At 42.1% G+C, this 13,444-nt stretch overlaps 2 protein-coding genes across 4 annotated transcripts in view; both read right to left on the bottom strand.

Annotated features, from left to right (window-relative positions):
* LOC143416825 (ribonuclease inhibitor-like) overlaps positions 1-3,373 on the bottom strand; it is a 240,357-nt gene extending 236,984 nt beyond the window's left edge. Inside the window, exon 1 of the mRNA XM_076882477.1 lies at positions 3,286-3,373. The gene's annotated coding sequence lies outside the window, so the exon portion shown is untranslated. The remainder of the gene's footprint in view (positions 1-3,285) is intronic.
* Positions 3,374-4,022: 649 nt separating this feature from the next.
* On the bottom strand, positions 4,023-13,059 carry LOC112432286 (nacht, lrr and pyd domains-containing protein 1b-like). 3 transcript variants are annotated; one of them, XM_076882467.1, is made up of 11 exons: positions 12,788-13,059; positions 10,247-10,417; positions 9,188-9,228; positions 8,943-9,011; positions 8,759-8,838; positions 6,549-6,604; positions 6,202-6,416; positions 5,740-5,999; positions 5,182-5,301; positions 4,943-5,084; positions 4,023-4,799 (listed from the first exon to the last, which is right to left on the bottom strand). In XM_076882467.1, the coding sequence occupies exons 1-11, from the start codon at positions 12,958-12,960 to the stop codon at positions 4,480-4,482; spliced, it is 1,647 nt and encodes a 548-aa protein (XP_076738582.1). In that variant the 5' UTR covers positions 12,961-13,059; the 3' UTR covers positions 4,023-4,479. The 3 variants fall into 3 exon arrangements, with proteins under 3 accessions (XP_076738582.1, XP_024656591.2, XP_076738583.1); XM_024800823.2 differs by having other exon boundaries at positions 8,982-9,011; XM_076882468.1 differs by lacking the exon at positions 10,247-10,417 and having other exon boundaries at positions 12,788-13,057.
* Between the last annotated feature and the right edge of the window lie 385 nt (positions 13,060-13,444).

The following is a 13,444-nucleotide window of genomic DNA, read 5'->3' as shown; positions in this document are numbered from 1 at the left end:
GTCAGAGAAACATGATGTTAATGCCATCGCAAACTGGTTGACAGAATGGATTCGTGCAGGTGCACCTGTGCCAAAGTATGCTGTGAGTGACTTTTCTCTGGCAATTCTGGGAGCTCTGGTCAAGGCTTTCACTCCTCATCCTGATCTGAAGTCCTACCTTAATGAATGCTTTCATGTCCTTCTTGGAACCCAGTCTGCCAAACTCCCCCCTTGTTATATCAGGGTTGATGTTGCGCACTGCATCAAGATGATATGCCAGTGGGATTGCCTGAAGAAGAAAACACATCGTGTTAAAGATTTCTTTGTCAGGTCATTAGCAAAACCTCTTCAGTCTCAATGTTTGGACCATGCAAAACAGCTCCTACATGCTATCACTGTTGTGGCCCTCAGTGAGGCAGAAGGTGATGACAGTTCTGGAGCACCTCTTCCTTCAGAAAGGTGCAAGAAATACTTGAAAGCCCAAATTTCTCAAGACTCCATCATCATTCCAGATGAACAGACGGAGGAAAGTGAGAGAGTGGATTCAGTGGATGAGATCCAGACTGACCTACGACAGTGGGTAACAGAAATATGTGAGGAGAGCAGGTCACTTGCTGCAGCAAATGGGGATAGAGATAATATTCACTTTCTCCCTGAGATTATTCCTCATATAATAAGACTGGCAAGTTACTTGCCACTCTGGACAGGAATAATGGTCCCTCTCTTCCAAAGCACCAGCATCACAGCAAGTTCAGCCACTGTTGAAGCTGATTTCAAAAACATAAAACATGGCCTTTTCAAACATGACAACTTGCCTCTTCGAGTCGATCGCTTCATTGCTCGTCATCTTTCCTTCATCGAGGGAAATATGCGGATTTGTTCTGCAAAAGAAAAGGTCAAAGATGAGGCAACGGTGGGATCACTGAAAGTCACAGATGCCAATTCTGGATCCATGACGACTCACAATGCAGAAGACAAAATAAAAATGGATGCTCACCCATTTGTGGGATCTGATGCTACCACAAACCTTCTTCCGGTTGATGGGGATGCAGTTGAGAACTGGAGGGGCCTAGCTGTTCCACCCAAAAAAAGGAAGAGGACTTCCTACCTCTCTTCATGTACCGAATGGCTCCATGCAGATGAAACTTTTGGGGCCAAAAGAGTGAAAGTGGGATTATTAAAAAATGGAAACCTCCATCAGCCTATTAGATTAGGGGAATCGACAATCTCTGTGCTCAATACCTGTGCATTTGATGCATTTTTTCAGTGCTTATGTTGTGCCTTCTGTGACAGCTCCACATTTCAAAATGCTGTTCTGAAAGACAGTGAAAACCCAGTCCTGCAGCTGGTGAAAGCCATTGCCACAGATGGTGTGACCCAACAAACCTACAGAAGGAGAGCAGAGCTGCTTAGTGTAATGTTTGAAGCTGTCTCGTTGAGGTCTGCTGCGATCCAAATCGATGCTCAGTGCAATATCTCCGCTGTAATTGCTAAGACAATGAGGAACATCTCAAGTGTTTATTTTACCAAACACTGCTCTTCACAGCACTGCTACCTCAGCAAAGGGATGACAAGGGAAGTGCCATTTGTTTCTCCTGCCATCTCTGTCCTCAAAGAGTCTGGTATGGCTCATCTTGGCACGGCTGTGGAAGCAGGACTTGGCCTACCTGAGTCTACCTGCCTCAGGCCACTCTCCAATCCATCTCTGTGTCCATCAGAATTCAAAACAGAAGACAGCACCACAGGAAATTAGCTCTGTGCAGGGACAGTTACTCACAGCTACAACATTGGAGATATTGTGTGGATTGATACTGACCTTGCAAATCAAACAGAATTTCCACTGAATGAATTTCCCTCCAACCTGGTTCTCCAAGGAAAGTCGTTCACTTTGAGGGCATTAATTGCTTTCCATGGAAAGATGACCACTGATGGTTTGGGGCATTACACTGCATACTGCAGGAGAGCTCCATGTGTGTGGGAGTGCTATGATGACCTGGGAAATGGAGTGACAGGAGCATCTGAAAAGAAAAAAATACAACCCCATGCTGTGTTATACACAGTATATTGAGTGCTGCCTGCATTTTCCTGTTTTATTTGGTTCATTACAGTTACATGTGTTCAAATGGCTAGTGTGTGTTATCAGTAAGTTCAGTTTTGCACATAAAGTTAAAGTTCTAAATTAAAAATCTTTTAACACTCTTTTCTTTGTCAGTCTGATGTATATTTGCTTTTACACACCAAGTCACCTTCACCCATAGCCTTGAAAGTAACCGTTCCATTTTTCTGTCAATAATTTTCCAGTATTTCTTTTGTGTTTACCTGGTGGCTTAAGTCAGGGGTCAGCATCCTTTTCATTTCAAAGGGCCCCTTTCCCCCCTGCTGCTACAAAACCTGTCTAGAGCCTAAAAAAAGAAAGAGCCTATAAATATCTAGAAAATGAGTTGTTATATCGTGTAAGCTATGGAAATGTAAATAAAAATGTTTATTTTTAGATTTGATAAGACAATGAATCATCAAAGCTTTATAACGGAAAAAAGTATTTGTTAAAATGAAGCCAGCTACGAGCATCCTTTCCATAATAATTGAAAATTAGGAAAGATGGGCAACCAACTTGAAAATTACAGTAAACAGATTTGAACCTAAGAAACATTAAATCACTTTTAAAAGCCTTGTAGATTCAATGAATAGTCAATGCAGATATTTCATAAAAAAAAAAAAAACTGTTAACAGAACCCTTTCTTGTTGTCTTTATAATAAAAAAATGACTTACTTGGTCTTATAAGAGCCACAGTGGAGGGGCCGGAGAGCCACATGTTGCTTTAGAGCCGCAGGTTGAAGATCCCTCGCCTAAGTGCTGTGGAATATTCAGTTTTCTACACGTAGGTAACAATCTATCAAAGCAAACACTTCATTTTTTCTGAGACAGCTACATTAATAATAATGAACATATATAATTCAAAACAAAATCATAGAGGCCAACTGGGTATGTAAAAAATAATAATAATTTAGGTATACGTGAATCACTTCACATGAAACTCAGTTTTGCCACAGAAAAAATAAAAACTTTAGCCTACCTTGTGTACGTTTCTGCACTAGTAACAAAAGAAATATCAACCTTTCCGCTGAATAAATTGTGTTACTAAAGTGTAAACTAATAAAAGTTAATATGCAGCAAGCCTAGAAAAAGTGCAAAACTCCACAGCTGCTGAAACTCACTGCCACAGACACTGGTGTTATACAGCGTAGGCCGTAATAATTAAAATCATTATATCTCAGATACTGTAGCAGCACAAACGCTAATTTTACCTGCACAAATCTGCACAAACGTAGCACTAACCGCTCCGCCTATTTGCCTTTACGTTTCAAGTGGGTGGGGGGTCAGCTTCACTCTGCTCATCAGGAGAGGTGTACTGGCAGTCGCGTGACACACACAGATCAGACACTTATTTCTGTGTTGCAGGTATGGAGATGTTCTTATGTTTTGGAGATGCAGTCTTTCATTCATTGTTTTTATAAGTACAGTGTTATATTGCCTGTTGGATGGCGGTTATTAATATAATTGTACTGACGTATAATGTTTGAACTATAAGCACTAGAATATTGGGTCCTGGTTATTGAATTGTATTTATCTGACTGTTTATTTGATTTTGAATTATTTTGTTTATTGTTCTTATAAGTTGTTTTTAATGATTTTTCAGTGACATGTTATTTATTTTATGCTTTTTGTTTTTGAGAGCTTAAGTTAATGTTTTAAAACAATTTGTTGTATTAGATTTATTATATTATTGTGGTGTTAATGAAGCTGCAGGCACAGCTCCTTTCAGCATGGCCGGAGGAGAGGTGTACTGGCAGTCGCGTGACACACACAGATCAGACACTTATTTCTGTGTTGCAGATGTGCAGTAAAGAGCCAAAGACCCAAGTGCTGTCTCCTGCCTCTTACTTTCACGCCAGAACACAACGCAATGACGGGTGTAACACATGAACGGGTTACACGAACAGGAAGCTCAAACTGTTTAAAAACACGAATTCAAACTCCAGCATAAGAAAGCAAACAGCAAAACTTTATTTATACAGGCAGAAACACAAAATGCTGCTCAGAGCAGAAGCTAGCACAGACGAGAACCTCAGTAATCAGATTGTAAACACTGATCATGTGATTCAACATGTTATTCCAGCATTAAAGGTAAAAACAGCTTCAGTTATATTGTTGGAAACAGACGCCGGTCACAGATAACTTGAGGTGTTGCTCTTCAACCTGTAGATGTGGTTCAGCATCTACAGGTTGGAGCTTCACATATTTCCTGGTTTGTGCACTAATAATGAGCAGCTCAGAGACTTACTGAGGTCCCAGACTCTGCTTCAGTCCATCCAATGTCCTGCTCAGCTTCTAGTCAGAGTCCAGGTTTTAATAAGAACTAAAGTCCAGTTTCCAACACACACATGAAGATCACAATAATGACACTGTCAGTGGTCTTTGAGATTTATTAGAAATCTGTCTTATCTTAAGTTCAGCTCTGTGAAAAGGCATGGATCCTCCTCACAGAGAGCAGCGATCAGAAGTGAGGTGGCTATACTTCCTTTTCGTCGCACTGTGTCAATAACATCTCGTGCTTTATCTGCTTTGCTCTGCTGTGATCTGACTGATTCCATCTCCCGATCATTGATAACATGCTGCTCCAGGAGTTTATCCAGAAGTTTTTTTAAAACAGGTTCAGACACTCTGTCAATAAACTGTGAGCGAACTGTGAGCAGCCTCTCGTCTGCCGGGACTCCGGACTCATCTGGGACATTTCTCATTAAGGTTTCTGTTCTTGGTGCTGAAGGAACAAAGAAAGATAGACATTTAACAGCACTCTGAACTGAGGATGAAAAGAGAAGTATGATTTCAGTTGAAGTTTTATAAAATATAAAATAAAAAGTTTGTAGGGTAATTTCTGCTGGTATTTGGCAGGAATCTTACCTGGCAGGCAAACAGATGATTTCCAGATTTCATTCCCCTCTTGGTCTTTGACTATCAGAGTCACAAACCCTGAATTTGTACTCAGGAAAACTTGAAATGTTGGATGGTAATTTGGGCCAGACTTTGAGCGAAACTGTGTTTGCTAAACAACAACAGAAAGGTGCCATTTTCATGACGAGTGGGTTATCCAGGACTTTCATTTCATTTCAGCAGCATATAGTTTCTAACTGCTGACTCACCTTCGGCTGTATTATCCTGCTCTCAGGTTCACAGTGGACACTGTACCTTTGACCGAAGCTGAAAAGACAGTCAGCAGGGGTCTGGATGTATTTAGCATCATCGTGTTGTTGGGCAGACACCTGCAGTGACAGGACAGTTTATTATGCTGGTAACGTTAATAAGTCTATTCACCTGTAGAGCTCATTTAAACATATCAGGTGTAGAATATCATGTGTCAGTATGAATCAAAAACAATCATTCTTGAGATAGAATAGCTTTGCAGAGAAAAAAAAGCTCCATGATTTTATTTTTATCAGTGAAGTGTCAGATCTGACATTATGGGTCACAAACATCAAATGTTCACAGCTTAGGGTCATTACTGGGAGTGAATAAAGAAGAGCAGTGATTGGTCAACAATGTGGGTAAGAAAAGTTAAATGGAGCCCGACTCTTTGTCTCAGGTAATCAGAGTGGAGTGACCAGTACACCTGTACATAACTTTAGTTTATTATCAGAAAGCTGCTGAGAATCATTTGGATTCTGAGAGGACTACAGAGTGAAGATGATGAAACTATTTACCTCTGACAATGGGATATTTTCCTGGAGTAGAAACACGTTGATTTGTGCAGGTTCTGTCTCTGAAGGTCGGAAGAAAAGCAGAACTTGGCCATTTACTGTTATGTTCAGGAGCCGCTTAAAATCATCCCAGATGACGCCCCACCCAGAGAGGTGAGGAACCTTCACAACCACATGGGTGGCAGTGATCTCCAGCGGCTCCAAGATGCTCATCCCATCATCAGAGATGTGGGCAACAGACAGCAGGCCATCAACACACAGCGCTGTGAAAGGAAAGAGCTTTTCATTCTGAGAGTTCAGATTTACTTCTCACCTTATCTGAGGATTACATCTCCTGCAAACAAGTTCACCTCCATCCTTTTTTGTTATAAATAAACTGCATTGTGGTTATTTGTATGATAAAGAACAGTTCATATTAGCTGAGCACCACACAGTAACACAGATGTTTCACAGCACAGTGCTCACCCTCCTTTGTTTCACAGTGTGGCAGGTGGAGCTCCCAGACTGCATCCTCAGAGCATGTGATGTTAAACAGCGGCCCTGCAGCTGTTTTTCCAGCTGATTGAAGGAGGCTCTCATCCCATTGGACAGTCCTGTACAACAGCTCCGCCTCCTGAGCCATAACAAACACTAGTCTGGTCAGAGTACACTGGAACACACCTGGACCAGGACACCTGAACCTGTAGGACACAGAAGGGCTGAAGCACTCCAACCAGCCTGTATGAGCTGAGGTCTGATCACCTCCAGCTGTATCACGCGTCTTGTCACATCATTACATACATGTTATCAACCTAATGTGAAATTAGAAGCACCTGTAGGAGATGTGTGTGGATTCAGTTTGTACTTGAGGGGTGAAGCTTGATGGAGGCTGGAATTCAGAGAGGAAATACATCAGCTGTTTAAAGCAGCAATAAACAAGTAAACAGTGAACAAACTATACAGAGTACACCCATCCATCCATCATCCATCCATCTTCTTCCGCTTTATCCGGGGCTGCAGGGGCAGCAGCCTAAGCAGAGAAGCCCAGACCTCCCTCTCCCCAGCCACCTCCTCCAGCTTATCCGGGGGAACACTAAGGCATTCCCAGGCCAGCCGAGAGATATAATCTCTCCAGCGTGTCCTGGGTCTGCCCCGGGGCCTCCTCCCGGTGGGACATGCCCAAACACCTCACCCAGGATGCACCCAGGGGGCATCCTTGTCAGACGCCCAAACCACCTCAGCTGGCTCCTTTCGATGTGGAGGAGCAGCGGCTCTACTCTGAGCCCCTCCCGGATGGCCGAACTTCTCACCCTATCTCTAAGGGAGAGGCCAGCCACCCTTCGGAGGAAGCTCATTTCCACCGCTTGTATTCGCAACCTCGTTCTTTCAGTCACTACCCACAGCTCGTGGCCATAGGTGAGGGTAGAAACATAGCTGGACCACACAGCTAGTGGCGTGTGCCCCTAGGCACACAGAGTACACATCAGGTGTTATCTGTACACACTTTCAAAACTGCGAGTAACATACTGACAATGACACAGAATCTTAAACCTGACTGTAGAGCTGGGCGATAGAACGATAACGATATGTATCGCGATATAACTTTTACTCGATAGAGAAATTAAGCTATCGCGATAGACCTCGCATCTCTTGTCCTCTTTAAAAAAAAAAAAAAAAAAAGGTCAGCCAATCCAAATTAAGTAGCGCAGAGCCGAACCAATCACAGCCGCAGCGTCACGTCGCGTGACTTGTTACGTACAGCACAAGTGCCAAGCCACACGTGTGTTTGTTTGGGAAGCAGCCAGCGCGTAATGGAGGAAATGAGTGTGCCGACTAGAAAAATCAACCGAGCGTGACCGAAGAGAAAACAGATGATGGTTCCAATGCCGGAGAGATTGTCAAACGGAAGAGCCAAAGAAGTTCCGTAGTGTGAAGGTATTTCGGCTATTTCAGGTCTGACAAAAAACAGAGTAGCGTGCACTGTAAATTGTGCCGAAAGCAAGTCTGGAAATACAATAAACTGGAGCATGCGTCACACTGTGCGCCACGTTATTGTTTCGGTGAAATGAATTTCTACAATACTGTTACTGTTAATTCTACTCTCTGCAGTGTTTAAATGCTTACATATACACACAGTTACTGTTCGTCCACACATACGACTCGGTTCTGCTTCTATGCCCCAGCTTTGTTTACTTTTTCCCACCGAGGCTTCTAGACTTCTGATTGGCCAACATTTCTGCACGGTTAGGAATCTAGCGCCACCTGCTGCTTTGGCATGTTCATAGCGTTTTCCTTCATTTCTGCCTTTATGTGTGGACGGGATTATTTTTTAAAACGAAAACGGAAAATCTCCGTTTTCAAAAATACCCGTGTACGTGTGGACGTAGCCTCAGTCTCTGACTGGAAGCGCTAATTCGTCATTCGGCTTTTGTCAGACTAAAGTAACTGTTAAAACTGTTTGAAAAGCTCAGCTATACAACAAGGAGAGATTGAGAATTTCCTTTTAGTTCTCAGTTTATTTGATATTGACAAAAGTTAGTCAGTTTTGTCTGTTCTTCTGTAAAACAAACTAAGATTTATTTTTAGAATTAATATTTTGTTTCTAAGTGGAATTGACAATTTAGTCTGTTTCGTTTGTTCTATTTTGAAACTTAAACGCTTTAGCGGCTGCCTTTTGTGTAGTTTGCAATATTTGCCTTTATTTATCTGAAAAAGTCTCATGTTCCTTAAGTACATCTACCCTGTTGAACTTATTATGGGAAATAAATATTTAAATAAAAACAAGCTGCTGATTATTTCACATTTTACTTGTGAGCAACGGCACATTTAAATCTTACAAATATAGTTATTTGGCTTATATCGTGATAGATATCCTTATCGCCTGAAATGAAAAAAACATATCGTGATATGAAAAATTCTCATATCGCCCAGCTCTACCTGACTGGTTGTCTGCCCTGTGCTTTAACACACCTGACACAATTTCTGTGCTGAAGGCCTCTTTTTTGTGTCACAAGACAATCAGATCCACATGCTTTTCTCTCACCTTAATGTGCTTTATGTCATCCTTAGACAAATCAAGCTCTGTGTCTAATGAGTCTGGATTCAGTCTGACCTCAGAGTCACCTGATGAGAGACAAACATCGAATATGTCAGGATTTCCTGGAACTCTAACTGGTGCTGTTTACAATCATATTAGTTTTTTAGTGGTTTTCTGATCAAATACAAACTGTCTGTGAGGGATTTCTCTTTCTTCCTTAAGGACCCACCATCTTCTTCAGCTGCAGCCTTCTCACTCACTAAAAAGATTTTAAAGTATTAAAATATTTTGACCAAAACCAGTACCTAAAAACACATCCTTAAAAACCTCCATAATTTATAGATTTTTGCAGAATGAAATAAGCACAAACGAGCTTTCATGTGATATGCTGTTGATGAAATAGTGATGAATGTGACACAGAGTCTCAGTACTCACTGGTTTTGTCTATGGAAGATTTAAAAGTCTTGTCATCAACCCTGCAGAGAGCAATGTTAAAACACAACTGATTAATGGGGTACTAAGCCTAGCCAGAGAAGAAGAAAACAGACTTTACCATGAAGATCCTGTTGGGTTATAATATTATTTTATGCCATGTTATACCCCTAATTAAAGATTGTGAATTATTATGTAGTTTTAGTTTGCATTATTCTCCTGAATTAGAAGAAGCTGATAACTATTGCATTTGTTAGATTGATTTGCATTACATTAGACTGCTGCTTTATTGTGAATGAATGATGTTGTTTTATGATGCATTATACTGCTAAGTTATAAGAAAATACTGTTTGCAGAAAGTCATCATCTTATTTGTCTGATTAGAAGAGAACAGAACATGCTGGAGTTTCCTGCCCCATCTCAGCAGGAGCAGATAAACAGGGAGCCAAGGTCGTAGCTTAGGCGCCGTGTGAGAGAGAGTGTGAATGTTTAGGCTTTTATGATTAGGTGGGGGCTACGAGAGGCTATAAGAGTTTGAGCAATGCTCCACCATTTTTGAGATCTGATGCTGTCTGCGTACGGTGTTTATCTCCTGCGCGTGTGTTTGACTGAACCCGACCGGACCAGTGTTGTTCTTTTGGTTTTTCATCTTGTCTCCATCCCCAATATTTGAATCCATAACAATCCTCAGTGTGGATTGACTGGAGGAATTCCATCCAAACATCTGCTCTCACTAAATTCTTCCTCACCTACAGACTGTGTTCTTCACTGCTTTAAACTTGGAAACGAATGCAGTCATTGGTCTGCGTGCTGCTTTGTTCAGAGAGCTGATTGGCTGTTGACAGTGTTTGATCAGAGCGTGTCAGCCGTTACTATGGTGACCATAAAGGTCAGAAACAGGAAGTGTTTGTGTCCAATCCTGAAGCCTGTCACCATTCTCCTCTCACAGCTTCACTGAGAAGCTGCAGCTTTACAGGAAACACTGGATCTTTGTTTCATACTGACTGTGTTTAGTACAATACTGCTGACAGCACCACCCACTCACTCCATCACTCTACTTACACCAGAGTCTCCAGTCTGTAGTCTGGACTCTGAAGATCAGACAGCTGCTTCACATCTGGATCCTTCAGGTTGTTTCCCCACAGGTCCAGCTGTCTCAGATGGGAGGGGTTTGACTTCAGTGCTGCTGCCGGATAATCACAGCTGATCTCTGACAAACCACAGCTCATCAATCTGTATAAAGAATGAAAGATGTAAGTTTATTAGACAAAGTGTGAGCTTGAAATCATTCAGTGTTTCATCATCTGTTCAGAGCTGAAGAAGGTTCAGAATGTAGAAGTTTAGAAAATGGAAACTCCAAACAGCTGAAGCCAACAGGAAGCAGCTTCAAACAGGAAACTGTGCAGAGTTTCAGACTATATGTCCTGATGCAGCCAGTTGGATTTTGGAGATTTGAATCTCTGTTCTGTGACTAAGTCCTTGAATCATTTCTTCCAGTTGGTCCAACAAGACAGACTAAGTGTTGGACATGTGTTGTGGCTCCATTAGGGGAGCTTCTAAATGTGATGTGATGGCCCCTCTGGGTCTGTCAGGTCACAGGACCGAAGAGAGCTCAAACTGGGCACACAGTTGTTCCAGTCTGGACCAAAGACTATATACTGGGACTGAGGGACTGCTTTGACTGCACCCACTGGGACTTTTTAAAGGCTCATGTTCTCACTTAGATCATCGATTTCTACTTACATTTCTTTCTGGGAAAAATGGGGATTACTTTGGAAACAGGAAGTATTTTCCCCAATAAGCAGCCCTGGATTAGTAAATCACTCCAACATGTTCTCAGGCAGAAGAAGCTGTCTTGTTATGAGGGAGAGAAGAAAAAGATTGAGGCACAGAAACTTGTTGAAAGAGAGATAAAGCAGCTAAAATCAGGTGTAAAAGTAAAGCAGAGGATGAGCTGAATAAAGGACACTCAAGGCTGGCTTGGAAAGGAATGAAGTCCATGGTGGGGATGCAGAACAAGGAGCAAAGATGAATGTGATGCTGAATCAGCAGAAGACTTGGACTCATTTGATTCCAGCTTTGATATCATTGATTTCAATGAAGAGCTTTGTGATTGTAGCAAAGGGCTGGTAGCTCTGAGAGTCCCACTGATGAGGTGTTTGTGTGGAAATCTCTTAGTGGGACCAAAGAGAGAAAAAGCCCTGGTCCTGATGCTGTGGGAGGGAAATGATTGAAGTGTGCTGTGAGGAACTGACTGGGAGATTTTCACACATTTTCCAGTCCTCCTTGGAACAACAGGAAGTTCCCAGCATATGGAAACAAAGGTTAAGTGTCCTATGGCACTCAGTGATGATGGTGCTGTGGCCCCACCACCTCCACCTCTTTGTAAAGGAACTAACTGTCATCTGAAGCTTCAAATGGAACTAAGACTTCCTCCACTAGGTGGCAGTGTCTGATGAGAAAGTGTTAGTGGAGCTGGCCTGGAGTCAGAAACAGGAAGATGCAGGATTTGGGCTGAAATGGGGAAAAGTGGTTCGCACTAGTGCCTTAAAGCAAGAAGGTTGTAGGTTGAAGCTTGTTGGCCTTTCTGTGGAGGTTGGATGTTCTCCCACAATCCAATGAAATGCTGCTTAGGTTCATTGGTGCTTCTAAATTGGCTGTAGGTGTGGATGTGAGAGAGTGCTTCTCTGTCTCTCTCTGTTGGCCCTGTGATGGACTGCTCACCTGTGCAGGTGGACCACGCCTCTTGCCCTATGACAGCTAGGGCACAGGCTGCAGCCCTGTGAGCCTAAGCTGAATAAACAGTTAGCAAAAATGATCCATAGATGGCCTGAAATCCCCCAGTTAGCAGTTTGGTAGATAGCTATGACATGCTAATCCCATCCAGCAGCTGTATTCTACCTGTAAGCTGATCCCTACTGAGCCAAAGCACTTTTTCATATACAAATTACAACCTTTAATAGAAACCTATTGGTCAGCATCTTATTAGCCTGCTGTTAGCTTCATTCCACAGAAAACTGAGAGAAACTAACAGAGTTGATAAAGAATAAAGAGAAATGTGCTGATTTAAAGCCTTTGAAGTGCTTCAGATGATCTCTGTCCACTTCTGTCCACTCATTCATTCATGTAAGCTTTCTAATGCAGCTTTGATCTTCACAGTCTGCTTCATGAAACTCATTCTAACCCTGAATGTCAGAGTGTTCCTCCTTCTCTTTCCCATCATTCATGCTGGCAGTGGAGGAGATTTGGATGTTGGACTGTGTTTTGGATGATGTGTGTATGTTTGTGTTGGACTGCTGTCTGTAAAGCAAACGCACATTTTGCTTTGGATTTCAGTGTCAGACAGACTTTAAGGTGGAATGAAGAGTTGGAGAGTTTCATAGTGAATTATCCAGTGGAGGATTTTTCTTCTTCTTTGAAGGTTTGAAATGTGAACATTGTTCTGCTGCAGTCAATGGACTAAACCAGAGAAGAAGAAAACAGACTTTACCATGAAGATCCTCAGTGTGGATCAGTATAATATCAGCCTGATGTCTGCAGTTTAGTGTCAGCACAATTTTCACATCATATTCATCTCAGCACAACTAAAACATGCTGACTGACCTCAGAGTTTCAAGTCCACATCCTGGACTCTCCAGGAAACCACACAGATGCTTCACTCCTGAATCCTGCAGCTTGTTGTTCCTACTCAGGTCCAGCTGTCTCAGATGGGAGGGGTTGGACTTCAGTGCTGCTGCCAGATAATCACAGCTGATCTCTGACAAACCACAGCTCATCAATCTGTATAAAGAATGAAAGATGTAAGTTTATTAGACAAAGTGTGAGCTTGAAATCATTCAGTGTTTCATCATCTGTTCAGAGCTGAAGAAGGTTCAGAATGTAGAAGTTTAGAAAATGGAAACTCCAAACAGCTGAAGCCAACAGGAAGCAGCTTCAAACAAACACAACAAGAGAAAAAACTCTGAATGTTTCACATTAAAGTCGTACATTTATCATAAAAACAGGACAAAGACTTGAAAAAGTCGTGTTTTTCCTTCCAGGAACCACAAGGCTTCACTTTTAAAGGTGAAGTGTGAAAGAAATGGACATATTTGAAGTCCAACACCTTTTTCCAGTCACATTATTAAAGCAGACAAACTACAAGCTCATTTTCATTCCAACAAGTCATCTTCTGACCTGGACTAACAACACTGGTCTCTATGTGCAGCTGGCTGTGAGACCAGTGCTCAGGGAGCGTCTACAAAGTGCAACACTGAAAGA

This window comes from Maylandia zebra, linkage group LG3, assembly GCF_041146795.1.
Source record: "Maylandia zebra isolate NMK-2024a linkage group LG3, Mzebra_GT3a, whole genome shotgun sequence".
Classification (NCBI taxonomy): domain Eukaryota; kingdom Metazoa; phylum Chordata; class Actinopteri; order Cichliformes; family Cichlidae; genus Maylandia; species Maylandia zebra.
This window is presented reverse-complemented; position numbering and strand designations above follow the sequence as displayed.